Genomic DNA, 16,275 nt, shown 5'->3' on the forward strand with positions numbered 1-16,275 from the left:
TTTTTCAACCCCAAAATATCATTCTGTTTAGAATGATTTGTACCAAGTTTTCAAAAATGTTTTTGGAATGTTTTTAAAACGTTTTTATACCCTTTATATAACCCGATATTTAAATGTTTTCTGTAAAACATTTGTGTTTGCTGTGCAGTTAACTACCAACGAATGTTATTTAATGTTATGAAAACGTTTTATACCATTAATGTACCCTTTATATAACCCGACATTATTTAAACGTTTTCTGACAACCTTTTATAACCTTTTGCGAATGATGTCGAAAACGTTTTGTGTTTGCTGGGCGTCTTTTATCTGTACTTAGTTGAGCGAAGTGCAATAATTTCATATCCTGTTGATAGTAAGTTCTTTATGTAAAAGATTAAGGAAATCCACTTTTCATCCTCGGATTTTCAACGTGTTTGCTTATTTGTTTGTTTGTTTATTTCTTCTTTAAAAAAGTTGGTAATGGTGAATCCAACGAACGAGGACACAACACACATTAAGGATTTATGTTTATTATGTTTTATTTCATTTTTGGTATCAGTTTGTAAAGCCCTTGAAATTGTATGCTCTATTATAAATCTCATCATGTGTCTAGATATATGTAGGGTCGAAAACAGTACTCATTTGATATTGATTCCAGAGTTGCAGGTACCGTATTCTAGTTACATAAATACGCACATGATTCAGTAATATAAATAATCTCAAATAGAACTTGTAGAATGTATATACCTTCTTGCGTAAACTATCAGCAATATTGGTGGCAGTATTTCACCCTCCACTGCTGCTGAACCTATACTACTGCCCTCACCTCGAATTAAATAGTGCAATAGATACACACATGATTCAGTAATATAAATAATCTCTCGAATAATCTTTCAGAATGTATCTTTATGCTAAGCAATGCAATTATCAGCAATATTGAACCAATTTAATATGCACAGTTAGACACAAGTGACCATACATATACCCCAAAGGCACTTACATTTATTACGGAGGGCAGAAATAACCGTCCATTTGTTGCCGAAATGTGTAACATGTAATTGTGGACATAGATGGTTCTGGCTTTAAGCCCTCGATTTGAGTAAAATTGTAACAGGTTAAAACGCACACAAAATAACATTTTGCCCAGCTGCATAGGCTTTTGGGTTTGTGTTGTGTCCTGCGAGGGTCATTTATAAATTTCCACCTCCATCGTCACATCTCTGTTATCTTACGTGCCAGGAAATTGAAATCACCCATGATTATGCTCTTAAATCTTGGCTACAAAGTAAAAGTTATTTGAAGAAAATGTGATTTTTGGTTGTTTAGGTATGTTGGTTAAAGCGAATACAGATTTGGTACGTCGGAAACGATCTAAAAGAAAGGCTAATTTTGATAAAAGGTTGCCCACATCTATGTGGAAATCATTACAGATTTATTTCTGAAAATGACTGAATTACTTAATTGTTACAATTATTTGAAACTTTTAATGAAAACTCACTCAGAAATTTTCGTGACTCATCCGAGTTCACTTCTTCAGCTGATGTGACTGCTGGTTGACGTTAGCGATACTGGAGTCACGTGATCGATCTTGTGATATCGATCTATGTGACTCCAGAAGCCTTCCGTATGTCTTGGAAAGGTGGTGGCGGCCTCTATCTTGATTGAGGTCTGGGTTGTTGGTGGCTATATAAAACTTAAATAGACTCCTTCACACCTCTCTGATACCATCTTTGATCAGTGTCCAGAATATTGACCTCCTTGGGTCAAATGAATGTTTGTGGGATTTCATGTGTGCACCGACAGGGGAGGACTCACGCCTGTGTTCTGAAATGCGTTTGCCTAATGGTCTTTCCGATTCCCCAACATGAGTGGAAGTACAGTCACCGCATTTGATCTTATAATTATATGGATCCTGGCCGCTCAAGTTTCTGGGGTTTGTCTTTCGGTGACACAATGATGCTGCGGATGGTGTTGGCAGGTTTGGAATGCACTGTCACGCCCGCTCGTCTAATTTTACGGTTGATGGCTTCCGAGACCTCCTGCATGTACTGGAGGGAGATATGTCCTTTAGGGGATTGTCAGTACGGTGTGTAGGTTTAGGCGATAAATTCGTACTGTGCGGTGTGTTCCAAGCCCATTTTGGTACATCCGCAAATGGATAAAGAACGCTTCACGTGTTGTAATTCTTTGTCCAGACTAGTTTGATCAGACGAAAGGGTTTCAGCCCTGTGAGTAAGAGTGCGAATAACCCCGAGTTTGTGCTTAAGAGGTTGGTGGCTGGCAAAGCTCTGGTACTGATCCGTGGTTGTATTTTTTATCTACACACTAAATCTCAACTTGCCATTCGGTGCTCGGCTGATGAGAGTGTCCGACATAGCGATGCGATTGTTCAGTTCGTGTTCAATCGTGAATTTGATGGCATCGTGGATGGAATTCAAATGCGCGGTGAAGCTGTCGAGGTCCGATTTTTGAATGATAACCATGGTGTCATCTACATATCTTCCCCAGAATCGGGGTGGATTGCGAAACGACGAAAGGGCTTTCTCCTCGAATGATTCCATAAATAAGTTCGCTATGATTGGGCTCACAGGGGAACCCATCGCGGCACCTTCAGATTGTATGTAAAAGTTGCCTTCGTACACAGAAGTACGTGGTTTTTAAGCACGCGCTGAGCAAGTCTGTGATCTGTTGGAGGCTCAAGTCCGTACTAGATTCAAGCGTGCTATCATTCATGAGAAGGGTCTTGATGATACCGAGGGTTTCGTCTACCGGGACGCTGGTGAATAATGCTGTGACGTCATACGAAACTAAGTAATCACTGTCCAACAGGGTGAACTTGGATAATTTGCTCACCAGATCTTCACTGTTATTTAAATGTCTATCAGTTTTGCCAACAAGAGGTGACAGAATGTTGGCGACCATTTTAGCCGTATCGTACGTGATCGAACCGCGGCTGGCTACAATAGGTCTCAAGGGACAAGAAGGCTTGTGGACTTGGGGGAGTCCATAAAATTTAGGTACCTCCGATGTTGTGGGGTATAACTGTCTGTATGTCTGATAACTAATAACTTCTTCATCCTTTAAAGTCTTGAGTTGATCAATTAGCTGGTTCTTATACTTGGGAGTCGGATCTTTCTTGATGGCTTTGTACGTGCTCGTATCACTTAAAAGATCCTTAGCCTTCTCCTGATAGGTGGTTTTGTTTAAAACGTCAGTAGATCTGTCCTTGTCGGCAGGCAGAATCATAATTGACTCATCAGATTTTAAGTTCCTCAGCGCACCTCTTTCCTCCTTAGAGATGTTACTAGGGGGGGATTTTTGCATGCTCAAGAATGTCAACGCAGTCTAATCTAAGTTGTTTTTTAATTAAGTTGTTTACTTTATTTTTGTTCAAATAATTTAATCAATATCTAATGCTTTTCATAAGTTGTTGACTTCGATCAAGTGAGCACTTGTTGGTTCAAGTCGTATTAATTGGTTCATACATTATTAACAAACTGTTCATGTTATTTCCACGTCAAGATGCATCCATTTCTTAAAATTAGTACGTAATTATGAATAACCTTTAAACGTGGTCTAGTCGATATCTGGTCTATTGAACCCTTTATATTCTTTCTTCTCATATAAAACATGCTTTATTTTGTTTTGAAGTCCCAAGGCATATCAGGGAGCTAAAATAGGAACAAAATACTTTAGTACCATTTATTTTGTAGCCTAGATGTAAGAGTATAATCATGGCGCAATTGCAATATCTTGGCATGTAAGCTAACAGAGATGTGACGATGGAGGTAAACCTTTTTGAATGACCCTCGTAGAAAGACGAATCACAGGAGACTCTTTGTAGCTTTGTAGAGGTCTAGCTTGACAAGCATTTATGAATGTGATTATAGGCAAGGAGGATTGATATAACGTGGAGAAGCAATATATTACGTAACGCATTGTTAATTTGTGCCGATTTGATTTGATCGAGAGGTACCTTTTGTTCAGGACAAAGGGGTTCCGATTCCGCCATTAAGTCGGTAACTGACCTAACTGCGTATTAACGCTTTACCAGGCAGGCTACTGTCAATAAGTGATTGAAAGAATGTCATGTGAAAGCGCCTACTGGAGCAAAAGGTACCCTTTGTTCTCATGCAGCCCACGGGTGTGATTGAGTCTTCGCCAGCACACAAAAGTACACTTTACCGTCGATGTAAAGTTATTTACAACCCACCTTAATTTTGGCGCCTCATTTGAATAAATTCAATAGAGTTGCTGATCGATTACCCGTAACAACGTGGCGAGGCTGCCAGGTATATAGATCTATGTCAATCTGTGTCACTTTCTATTAATGAACTATTTCGCAGTAGGCCTATATTATATTGTTATCATGGTTATAGGCCTATTCAATAAAGTCAAATGGGTTTCTTAATATCACGAATATCCATTTTAAAAGCCAGGGGAAAGTGAGGGAGTGAAGGAGGGGTCGAGCGGAGAAAAGGGCGAGAAGGGCAGAGAGGTAGAAGGAGAGAGAGGGAGTGATAGGCCCCTAAAGTGTAGGCATAAGAAAGAATAAGTGCAGAGAAAGGAAAAGAAAAGAACGAATAAAGAAAATAATAATTTTTATTATATAAACTAAACACATAACAGCTCTAGGCAGCCATTCAATGATGCCAAAACCTTTCGCTACGTAACATGATGCAGTCATGTCTACAGTAGAACTTACCTCGACCTTTGCAGGACTTAAACCCCATTAAAAGCTATTAAACCAAGATAACACTCATTGAAAACAGCTCAACTGATTAAATCATATCTTCTCTGGTTAAATACACACAACATATGTGTCTGCTTTACACGTACAATGGAGCAATGCGCTGGGATTATAGTTTCAGTTGGGTGAACGATTATAAAGCGTGCGCTAGAGAACAATTCTGTGTGGTCTTTGTTTACGAAATGAGACAATACGTGCTTATTGTTAACCAGCGTTCTTGAAAATGAGAAGCATGGTGGTTTGCAGACTTAACACGGTTTGGAAATAATTTCTTCATATTTTTGGTGTTATCTGTCGTTTACATATCCTTCCTAAAACACAAAAGTGCGACTATTTCCAAACACCTAAATTAGCTAAAAATTTAGGACATGTTACAAAACTATATTTTCTAGAATTTCATAGAATAGTTTAAATGTAGCTTGTACCGTTTTTTTGTGGCATCCTTCAGAACGGAGCGGTCCGTTACCAATATAGCTCAATATTTGCGGTCAAATCTCCATTCAATTAACACGGGGAGTTGGCTAGCTATGAGCTAGCTATGCTTTGCCCTCACTCATATTCTACGAAAGTGCGACTATTTCTGAACATCTAACCTAGCTGTAATTTTAGGTCATGTTAGAGAAATATATTTGCTAGAAGTTTGGAGAATAGTTTAAATATTGGCCGGTTATTTTTCACACAGTGATGTTAACTAGGCAAATGCAATATACTTCTAACATACACTATTTGTAAAGGTCGCGCGTCTATGGCAAGCCAAGGGGTCCAAAAGCGTGGAACTGCTACGCGTAGCTTCTTTCTCGTTACGAGCAGCTGTTTGACCAATCAAAATAGTCAAATTTAATCACGTGGTTGTGTCGTTAGCTGCGCGTAGTATAGTGCTAGGTATCCTCTTTCACAATTATTATCTTGTAATTAATTTACGGAATTAGCATAGATGACGAGCGGGTAAGGAGGCCAAATCACAGCACGTGTCAAGAGAACATGTTGCTAATGCCTGGCTAAAATGACACAAAGCATATTTATTTAGTGTTTTCAAGTTTATACCGTGTTTAATAGCAAGTAACTTTATACTCGGGCTGTATTAGCGGTGCAGGGGATATTTCCAAACATCTAAATTAGCTAAAACTTTAGGACATGTTACAAAACTATATTTTCTAGAATTTTAGAAGAGTACTTTTAATATTGACCGGTTATTTTTCACACAGCGACGTTAACTAGGCAATGTACTATTACCTATAACATACACTAAAACACCAAAGTACGCATATTTTCAAACATCTAAATTAGCTAAAAATTTAGGACATGTTACAAAACTATATTTTCTAGAACTTTAGAAGAGTACTTTTAATATTGGCCGGTTATTTTTCACACAGCGACGTTAACTAGGCAAATTCCCATACTTTTAACGTAGGCTATTTGTAGAGGTCACGCGTCAATGGTAAGAGCACTGTGTATTGTGTATAGGAAAACGGACTGTAACTGCAGTATGATTAAAACACCCAGTCATATGTATTTCATACCTGCTAAACACAATTCACCGTAAACTGGACGTTGAATTTACACTCTCATGAATATTGATTGGCAACATTTGCCAATATGTCAGCGCTCTAATCAGACACAATAGAACAATAAACCCTGCAGTGCACTGATTATAGGTGTATTTTGTTCATTATAATTACCCGGTCGGTGATATTTGTACGTAGATTATACAAACGAATAGATGGAACTGTTAATTTATACGGCCTTGTTGATACCAATCATAACTCTTTCCATCCTTGACGTTTCATTATCATTGTAACGTGGCGTCATTCTCGATCAACTAATTATTGTTGAAATTTTACCGGAAGAAAGTATGGTGACGATATTTAAGTTGCATCGGATATATTATTTCTGCTACTTTCGACGTATCATATATTTGATTGATTGATTGATTGATTTAATTGATTGATTAATTGCTTGATCGACTTCAGACAAATTGGTGGCGTTAAAATTTAGCATCTGGTATTTAGTATCCATTTTGATTTGAAAAAGGGGCTGTATCAACCTAGCCTGAATCCTTCTGGCCTCTAATGGCGGCGCTTTTTTACCCACAATCCTTCACGTTGCCTATACAGCACAGTGGAGCGGCCGTGCGTGAGTATTCGAGGACTGGAGGATCGAGTCTAGTATCAACCATCTGCAATAATTGAATTTGTCTATAAGTATAATAAATGTAACTGATAAAGGTGTATATTTTACGTGTGGATCCCAGGAGTGGAAGGTTGACCTTAATAGCAGAATTGAACAAAAAACAACACATCAAACCTCACAATGCTGCTCTACGTTATTTTAATTCTTATAGCACATATGTGTACTGTTTCACACACATCCACACCAGAAATAGTTGTAGGTCTCATATTAAACAAAGTACCATTTGTTTTAGATTACCTACACTTCAAACCATCAGTTAATATCGCGATTGATACTATCAACAAACGTGTTCAAAATGGAGATTATTTGAATTTTTCCATGTCGTATATTTTTCAAACCACGGACCACACATGCGGTGATCCTAAAATGAAGGCACCCGGGATTGCTTCAGGTATGTATTATAACTACAACGTGTCGGCATTCTTTGGGCCACTTTGTAGCGGCGAAACTGCTCCTGTGGCGGATCTTTGCTCCCATTGGAACATCCCGATGCTGTCTGGAGCTTCAACATCTGGAATCTTAGATAATAAAAACAGGTACTCAACGTTTACCCGCGCATCCTACAAAGTGTCAAATTTGGTAGACTTCATGGCGATTCTTTTCAAGAAATATGACTGGAAGAGGTGTTCTATAATTTGGGATAATACGCAGGCATATTGGAGGACCGTTTTGACGCCGAGTCTCCTTGAGACGTTAAGAAATGATAACGTAACAGTTTTGGATTATGAGATGAATTCTTTCATGAGAGAGACGAAAGAAATAATGTCGGCAGCAGTTGAAAAGGCGAGAAGTGAGTAGCAAAATATTATATCAAAGATTACCCGCAATGTTATTCATGCTATTTAGAGAGTTTTTGATATAACGGAAAAACAAAACCCATGAAATCCAAATAAATTGAATAGTACGGTGTATTTTTATACGATTGATGTAATGAACAAATGATTAAACAAACATAAATACAATGATTACAAGCGTATAGACAATATATTTGCATACATTATTGAAATAAAATTTTCCTTGAAAGTTCATTAATTACAAGCATCGGGGTAATGAACTATCAGAATTAATGGTACATTTCGTCGGCCGTAAAAATTTTTGAAAAAAATTGGTATATTAGTTTGATATGTTCTACTCTATATTTTAACTAAAAAAGCATGCCTCAAAGTAGCTTAATTAGTAAGATATTAATTAATTTAATTATGTCGTATTTACAAAACCTTGAAAAGTCCGCATCACATAACGACGTATTTGCCGATCACCTATACTGCGCATACCCAGTATATCGTATCTGCAATTTGAAGAATTTGCCGTTTCACATACTGACGTATTTGCGCTACGTATTTGCGCGACTCTGTCATTGCACGGCAAAATGGCTGTTTTGTCCTTTTCACATACTGACGTATTTGCGCAACTGTTTCACATACTGACGTATTTGCGCGACGTATTTGTCATTTGAACGGCGAAATTGACATTAGTCCTTTTCACATAGTGACGTATTTGATTTAATATTGATTTTTTGCAGAATAAGTTATGCTCTGATAGTGATAAGTGAATTATATTGAAAATATTGTATATTTGCATTACTGTTAACCTGGTTTTAATCGACAATAATATTTTAATCAAGATTATGAGGCAAAATCGAAAGTTCGATTTTCTCGAAATGCGTATTTTGCAAATACGTCAGTATATGATACGGCCGACGATTTGTATCGGTCAATATATTACATACAAATATTAAATGTTATTACAATTAACAATTGCAACTTAAGGGGTGGGGTATGAACATTTGGAACAGTATTTTTTGTGGGACATGAGAACACATCAGACATAACGAATTGCATTCTGAATACGAAGAATGTCCTTTTGATATCAAATTTTATTTTTTAAATTCGCGATGTAATGCGCATTTTATGGCAAATGATTAATTTTTTTTTGATATTTAACAGTCCTCGAAGTAAACTTTATGAATCTAATGATATGTACTTAAAATGTATGTAGCTGGGATGAAAAGCCGACAATCAATTGAACATTTTGACTTTTCGTATTGAAGATATGGATTTTCTAATTTTTTGTCAATTAATCATGGCAGTAGCTTTTTGCCTGCCAATGACATGACGGAAGAGCGTTTACACTATTGATGTAAACACATGCACCGGATGATTAGGACACTATCGAATAGTCAGTATTATATATTTTTTAATAAATTGAGCTTTTAGGCCTTTAAAAATACTCTGTCAAAGTAAGGAATTTTAGAATCATTGGACACATGTCATATTTTAAATGTATATTGCTTAAGCCTCTGTCACACATAGACGGACTGGGTCAATGTACGTCATCGCCGTATACAAAAATATTTTATCCGGTGGCGAAATCACCAGTCCGGCAAAAGATTTGGGGTAAGGGCCTCACAGGAACGTATTTGCAACGAACATGACAGTTGCGTCCGATTTCTGTTCGTTTCTCTATGCATTGTGACCGGTAATAATCCTGTAGGCGTCCTATGTATGTCCGACATGTATTAGTTCAAAATGACCTGGAGAAAATGACTGGCGACTCGGTATTACAACACGTGAATAATAATTAGAGACAATGCCTCGGTAAACATTTAACGGTTGCCCTATGAAGTCTGACCCTAGCAGTATGGCGCATATTGTCTAGACCTAGGATTCATGTTCTTGATCGTTACGTCAGGCCAAAATAAAAATTCCTTTAAAAAAGGGAAGGGGCGCCCAATGTGAGCTGGACGGGATATGGTGAATTCCATGGTGATTAGATTTGGTATTATAATGATTTTTTTAGGGAAGAGTAGAAGATGATCAAATACGAGAGAAATGCTTCATGGAATGAAGCTTTCGTGTCAATTTGCGATTATGTGGGGTGGGAGTTCTGTGTTGGGGGCCTATTGTAGTGAGGATATTGCTTTGGATATTGAATATTGTTGAATTTCGTTATGCAGGGCCTAGGGTATATGATGGATAGTATAGAAGACACAAATAAGTAAGCTTCCCCCCTAGTCATCTATACACTCATTCTTGTCACACGACGAATTTCGACAAAAGTGTTTGTTTGCCCAGACATGGGGTAGAAGGGAGTGGGTCGGTAGGTCGATAACCTTTTTTTGGTATTAGCTGTATACGTGTTGCAGCAAGTGTGGTAAGAGATAATAATCCACATTCAGCCCTACATAAGTACTTGTGTCAAACTTTGATGTATTTTAACCTTACTATATAAAGTTTAATCTCAACAAACATCACCTAACACGAAAAGCATTTGGCGGATAATAGCAGGACATATGAAGAACATAAAACGAACATTGACGAACACTAACGGAACATGCTAAAATACCATCCGTTTCTTGTACAGAAGACCGATCCGTTGTAGTATGACACTAAGACGGTCTGGGTCAACGTATATACATCACCGAATTCAAAAATATGCTATCCGGTGGCGAAATCACCAGTTCGGAGGGTGAAGGCCTCAAAGGAACGTATTTGCAACAAACACGAACATGAAGAACGAACATGAACGAAAGGAGAGCGAACAAACTCCGGTAATATGCAGCACCATCCGAACACACATCGGATAAATACCGAACATGTGTATTCGGTACACCCCGTTTCAAGTTTTGTGCATGCACAAAACTTGCCGACGGACTTAACGAACATCACCTAACACGAAACGCATTTGGCGGATGATAGCAGGACATAAAAAGAACATAAAACGATCATTGACGAACAACAACGGATTTACTAAAATACCATCCGTTTCTTGTACGGAAGACCTATTCGGTGTAGTGTGACAGGCGCTTTAGTTATTAAAGGCTACGTATTGTTGGCCGAAGCAGCCAAAAAACAAATCGATTTTCATTATTGAAATCAATATATTATTGAAAAATAACACTTTGATGTTTTGCTACAAATCATATACTTGCTTGATTTATTGTTGTTAATGAGTCATTAACTCAAGAAGCACATAACCTACAAAGGTATATGTGGTACGAATGTATTTGAATTCTTCTACACACTCGCTATGAAATGATCAAGTTCACTACCATTCGCAAGATGCTGCGAACTACCGAATCGCAACAGTTTAAAATAATTGCTAACTTAAGGTTAGACATGCAAGATGAAGAGCAGTGGCCCCAAAATTGACCACTGTGGCGCACCACAAGTGGTATTATTTAATCAGTCATAACATACACCTCTAAAGTCATATTCACAAAGCAAAATTTAAGGTCAAATTGACAGCCCATCTCAATCATAATAGTATTAAGTAGGTGAATATGATTGATAATATCAAATTTTATTATTTCATTAACTCAACTGAAGTTATTTTTAAATTGATATTTAACATATATTTGTTGTGTATTTTATCAATAACACGTATATAACTTAATACTTTTGCCTTCCTATTTCAAAACAATTGTGGCCAGTAATAAATATACATAATAATAATAATAATAAAGAAAGAATAGCTAAAATGCTATTGCTATTTATCTTTACTACATGTTGTTCCAGTTAAAGTTTAGATTTTGTTAATTAAATATTATATAAAAAAACCGACTCGTGGTGTTTAGCTAGGGGCCCCATTTCAAATTGAATTCTGTATTGAAATCTTTTTCTATCGGAATAATTGAATATACCCGTTGGTTTCAATGTGGTCAATTATCATGATTATTTGTATAGCTACTCCCGTTATTGCACGCAATTTAGATAACTACATTACGTTTCAATAGTAACAACTTTATACAATCAGTTTTCGATTTATTTATTTTTATTAATTGTTGTATAATAATATCGTTTTGGTTACTGAACAAATTACTGTATAAGTGAGCGTTCTGGGCACTGAGTTAACATGGTTAATGGGCAAGATGTACGCGCCGATAAATTAATGTCTGTTTAAGTGTTTAAAGGGGTATGATAGCGACGTTTTTCAGGTTAGCTCCTGTTAAAAAATGCTGTAGATCAGTACATGTCCTTTAAAGCCTTAATGTACGATTTATTTTCAGAATATACGTACTTGTATTTATTTCAAAACCGATTTCTTTGGCATATTTGTAATACTTACACATGTTCCAACTTAAATCTATGAGTAAACTGTCAAATTCGCCCTATTTGTAGTAAAACGGGATGATTTTCTGTTGGTCCGACATATTATCATAATGTTTAGATTATGATAATACCGTATGTCGGAACGATCTCAAATCGTAGTAACTACAAAGCCAGTTTGGTTGCGCTCCCTCCATGAGGGAGCGTAACCTAACTGGCTGCGTAGGAGACTAACTCTGTGGCCGCACTCGCCGTCCTAATCCAAATAGTTCAAGATATTTCGAGTGATAGAGGTGAAGTTTATGATGTTGTTTCTTTGCAAATTCCCAATGTTTATCGCGTCCAAATGTATTGGAAACTTTCATAATAATTGCATATAGTGCGGTTCATATGCTAAATATGTGGGGGTGGGGGTGCGTCTGTGAGTGGATTCACGTTAGCAATTCTGAAATTCTAAATTATACTCCTATTTGTGAAGGTTGCCTGATGTACCACTTTTTGGCTTCTTCCTGCAAAAGCATGTAAGCTACATTGATACCGATGCCACAACAAGAAGATTTGCCCATTCATTTTGCATACCACAATTTTTTTTCTCGTTTCTTCACAAAATGCAAAAAAAAAAAAATCCGCTATAAAATGCAACGGGTGTAGTACCCCTTATGGCTTTCAACCCTCGTAATATTGTTTGGGGAAGATGTAACCAGTCACTGCACAATAGGCTTCAAGTTTTACCCTGAATTATTCTATTATTGTTTCATTATCTTCCAGTCATTCTGTTGGTTGTGAATGGACCAGATGTGCGCCAGTTGATGTTAGAGGCATTTGACATGGATCTTATCAACGGTGATTACGCGTTCTTTAGCTTCTATCCTTTTAACAACAAGCTCTTCTTTGGGGATGATAATTGGCGAAAGGTATGAACAGGCCCATAGCGGCGTGATGGTTATGAAATATGCCCTTAGGCAAGGGAGCACAAATTGGCTGCGCTCCAGCAGGGCCATCCGCTCTGGCTGCGCTCTAATCTGAGAGGAGCCAGGCAGGCTAGGCGTAGCAAACTCAAGGTTGGCTTTGCTTCATGCATTCGGCTGCGTTATCTATAGTATGTAGTTACCGCCTACTTTGCGACCCAAAGACCCAATGAATTGGAACTAAGACAAAACGCTTATTGCAAATATGTGACCCCTCGGCACAACTGAGCCCGGAAGTCGCCAATCATCATTTTTGAGATATTCAACCAAAATATTCTGCTTGAAATTAGCTTTAAAATGATGTATATCATGTCTATAGTACTTGACATTTAAGTAGTGAAAAATCAGTAAAACAGTCAATAAATCCTTTGTTTCCTATTGTTTATTGTTAAGTTCAATGGAGCATATCTCAATAGTGGCACTGGCGACATCCGGGCTCAGTTGTGCCGAGGGGTCACATATTAACTAGCCCTGAGAAACCACAAATCCTAGAAACAATAGAAGTAACGGGTTAGTAGTGTACAGCATATACAGGCATGATATAAGCCACCCCCAACCGGAGGATCACCTGTTTTTTTTCTACCCTGATTTGTTTCATGTTTTCCACAACTGAAATTAAAACAGTTTAATGCCAATGTCAATAAGAAGACCCCGGTACTGGTTATTTGTCTATGCATGGTTAAAGAAAAATATTGATGTGCCACTATGTGCAGCATTTTTTTTTCATGAGAAACACTAATTTTCAAAGAGGCTCCATTTGCAAGTTACAGCACTTTAAAATGTCCACTTTCCCATAGTTAACCATGTACGAAGTATTTTTTAACTTTTGCACTGGCTTTATTACATGATCTATTCATCTGACTTACACATATGTGAAGCATAATATAAGACTAATTAGGTGATCAATTCATTGATTCAGGTGAAGGACCCAGATGGCCGCGATGAAGACGCGAAGTTCGCCTACCAGGCCCTGATGAATTTCAAACTGTACGAACCTGAAAGTGAAGCATTTCGTGATTTTCAGAGAGAGTACACCCTGCGACAGAAGAGAGACTATAACTTTACGCGACCTCCTGGCGACGATGTAAGTGTATTAGTGAAAATGTTAATCGATCATTTTGGCTGCCTCGACCAACATACTTTATTAACCATTAAAGATTCCGGCAATCACAACATTTTGCATGTTAGAAAAGTAATTATCAAGCACGAATCACGTGATTTTATTTTAAACAAACTCATATTGGCCATTAAAATGAATAAAAACATCAGTCTTTCAACACGCGATACTCCAAGTTCCCGGGCACTGCATTTTGACACCTAATTTGTAGCAATTGACTAAATATTGACGTCACAGCGTACATTTAAATCATTGTAACCCAGGATTTGAAAGTTGCAGTAAATTCTATTGATTTGTATCCAGTATAATGGAAGGAAATCTGTGCAATGATATCTGAGTGTTTTTGTATTGTTGTAAGTGCAACTTTCAAATCTGGACCTCACTACATTATATTGACCTATGTTTTATTGTTTTCTAGGCTGTCGTATCAAACGAGGTGTCAAAATGCGCAGAAATAAATTCTACTTCCAACGCATTTTACAGATTTGTAATTCAATAGCCCGTTTTTGAATAATGGCCATTATTTAAGGGGGTTAGATACTTTTTTTTGAGATATTTATATCTGACTTGGCACCAGTTTTTAAAGCACATGTCCTCAACAAAAGATAATGTGCTCGCCATATGCACATGTCACTTCAATTTTGAAACATTAATCAATGTACTGTCCGACCTAACAAAAGAATTAGGAAATTAACAATCAGCAATAAACATACCGGTACATTAGTGTTCAATAAATATTACCCCCAGGCCAAATGAAATGATCTTTTGTATTGATTGTGCAGAAGAGCAAAGTTACCCTATTTTCTGATTGAATTTGGTTAATTTTAAATTTGTATTGTATTCCATGCATAGTTTTTTATAACATTTTCAAACCAATTACAAGAACAATATAATATTATATATTAAAAGAAGATGTTGAATTTAAACACACCCCTACTCGCACTCGCATGTTTGTCCCAGAGAACACAAAGGCAGGGTTTTATGTGTTTAAGCTATAGACTAATCCAACGAGCCAAGTCATGGTCAGGATTTGGTCGGCCATATTTGGTTCCCCGCATGCACCAAACAGGTGTTGTGAGTGCCCAATTGGGTGGATTAAACCCGCTTAAAATTCGATGTTAAATTCTCTTGTGTTGTAAACTGTCATCATTCTTTTGTCTACTTATTTCAAATATGGAATCCTACACAATATTTTAATCGGCCACATGCTTTCTTCTTTATATAATTTCTGGCATAGCGAAAACCTTGAATTTTATTTATTTCTACCCGTTTCAGTTTGGCTACCTTTCAGTTGCCATGCACGATGCTGTAATACTGTATTCGTTAGCTGTGAATGAAACTCTGGCAGAAAATGGCGACATCAGAGATGGAGCAGCCATGACTAGAAAAATGTGGAACAGAACGTTCGAAGGTAAGAAGCGTAATCTAATCAATTCAATTTCTGAGGTGATCTTTTCAGAGCCACCAATTGTACAGTGCGCATTTAGGGAGCTATATTTAGACGTGATCGTTTCAAAGCCATTATTATTATTATTATTATTATTATTATTATTATTATTATTATTATTATTATTATTATTATTATTATTATTATTATATTTTGTTAGGGATTTATGGAACTAGAAAAATCAACGAGAATGGAGACCGGGACGGAGACTACTCTATGTGGGATATGGTAGACGTAGACAATGGTGAATTTAAGGTAGGATTTTATAAAGGGAAAATTCTAATCTACGCAGGGGTAGAGTTGTAAAATTGAGTTATCATAATAATATTATATTGTCATATCCTTGCAGATTGGACATTTTCAGTGATTTTAAACAAGCCTTTTCAGACAAATAGTTCCTCGTCGCATTTTTATGTATCGCCCAGGCCTACATATTCGTTTCTAAAAGTAGTAAAATGTGATGCGTATCTCTCAAAGCAAAACTGTGGTCCATACATGCAGATTATTCGAGGAACTTCGTGATTGCACATAAATTAACTTTGATGCCCTCGTATATGCACCATATATGCAAAGGTCACCTAATTAAAAAGAAAGGCAATCAGTTATGAGTGAATCATTTGGTATCTTTTATTAAAGGAGCCTAAAAGACAAACTATCAAGTCACCGCTTGTAAAGTAACAATAGATCTATTTGCCAAAGACTAATGTCCAATATTGAGTTACTTCTAGTTATTTATTTTTTAAACTTGATAAAGAAAATCGTTAAATAGAGCACTT

The 16,275-nt window shown here is 37.0% G+C and overlaps 1 protein-coding gene across 1 annotated transcript in view; it reads left to right on the plus strand.

Annotated features, from left to right (window-relative positions):
• LOC140150661 (atrial natriuretic peptide receptor 1-like) overlaps positions 1-16,275 on the plus strand; it is a 90,775-nt gene that overhangs the window by 55,320 nt on the left and 19,180 nt on the right. The window contains exons 2-5 of the mRNA XM_072172729.1: positions 12,736-12,881; positions 13,855-14,019; positions 15,328-15,463; positions 15,660-15,754. Coding sequence (XP_072028830.1) covers positions 12,736-12,881; positions 13,855-14,019; positions 15,328-15,463; positions 15,660-15,754 — 542 coding nt within the window. The remainder of the gene's footprint in view (positions 1-12,735; positions 12,882-13,854; positions 14,020-15,327; positions 15,464-15,659; positions 15,755-16,275) is intronic.

This window comes from Amphiura filiformis, chromosome 4, assembly GCF_039555335.1.
Source record: "Amphiura filiformis chromosome 4, Afil_fr2py, whole genome shotgun sequence".
Lineage (NCBI taxonomy): Eukaryota > Metazoa > Echinodermata > Ophiuroidea > Amphilepidida > Amphiuridae > Amphiura > Amphiura filiformis.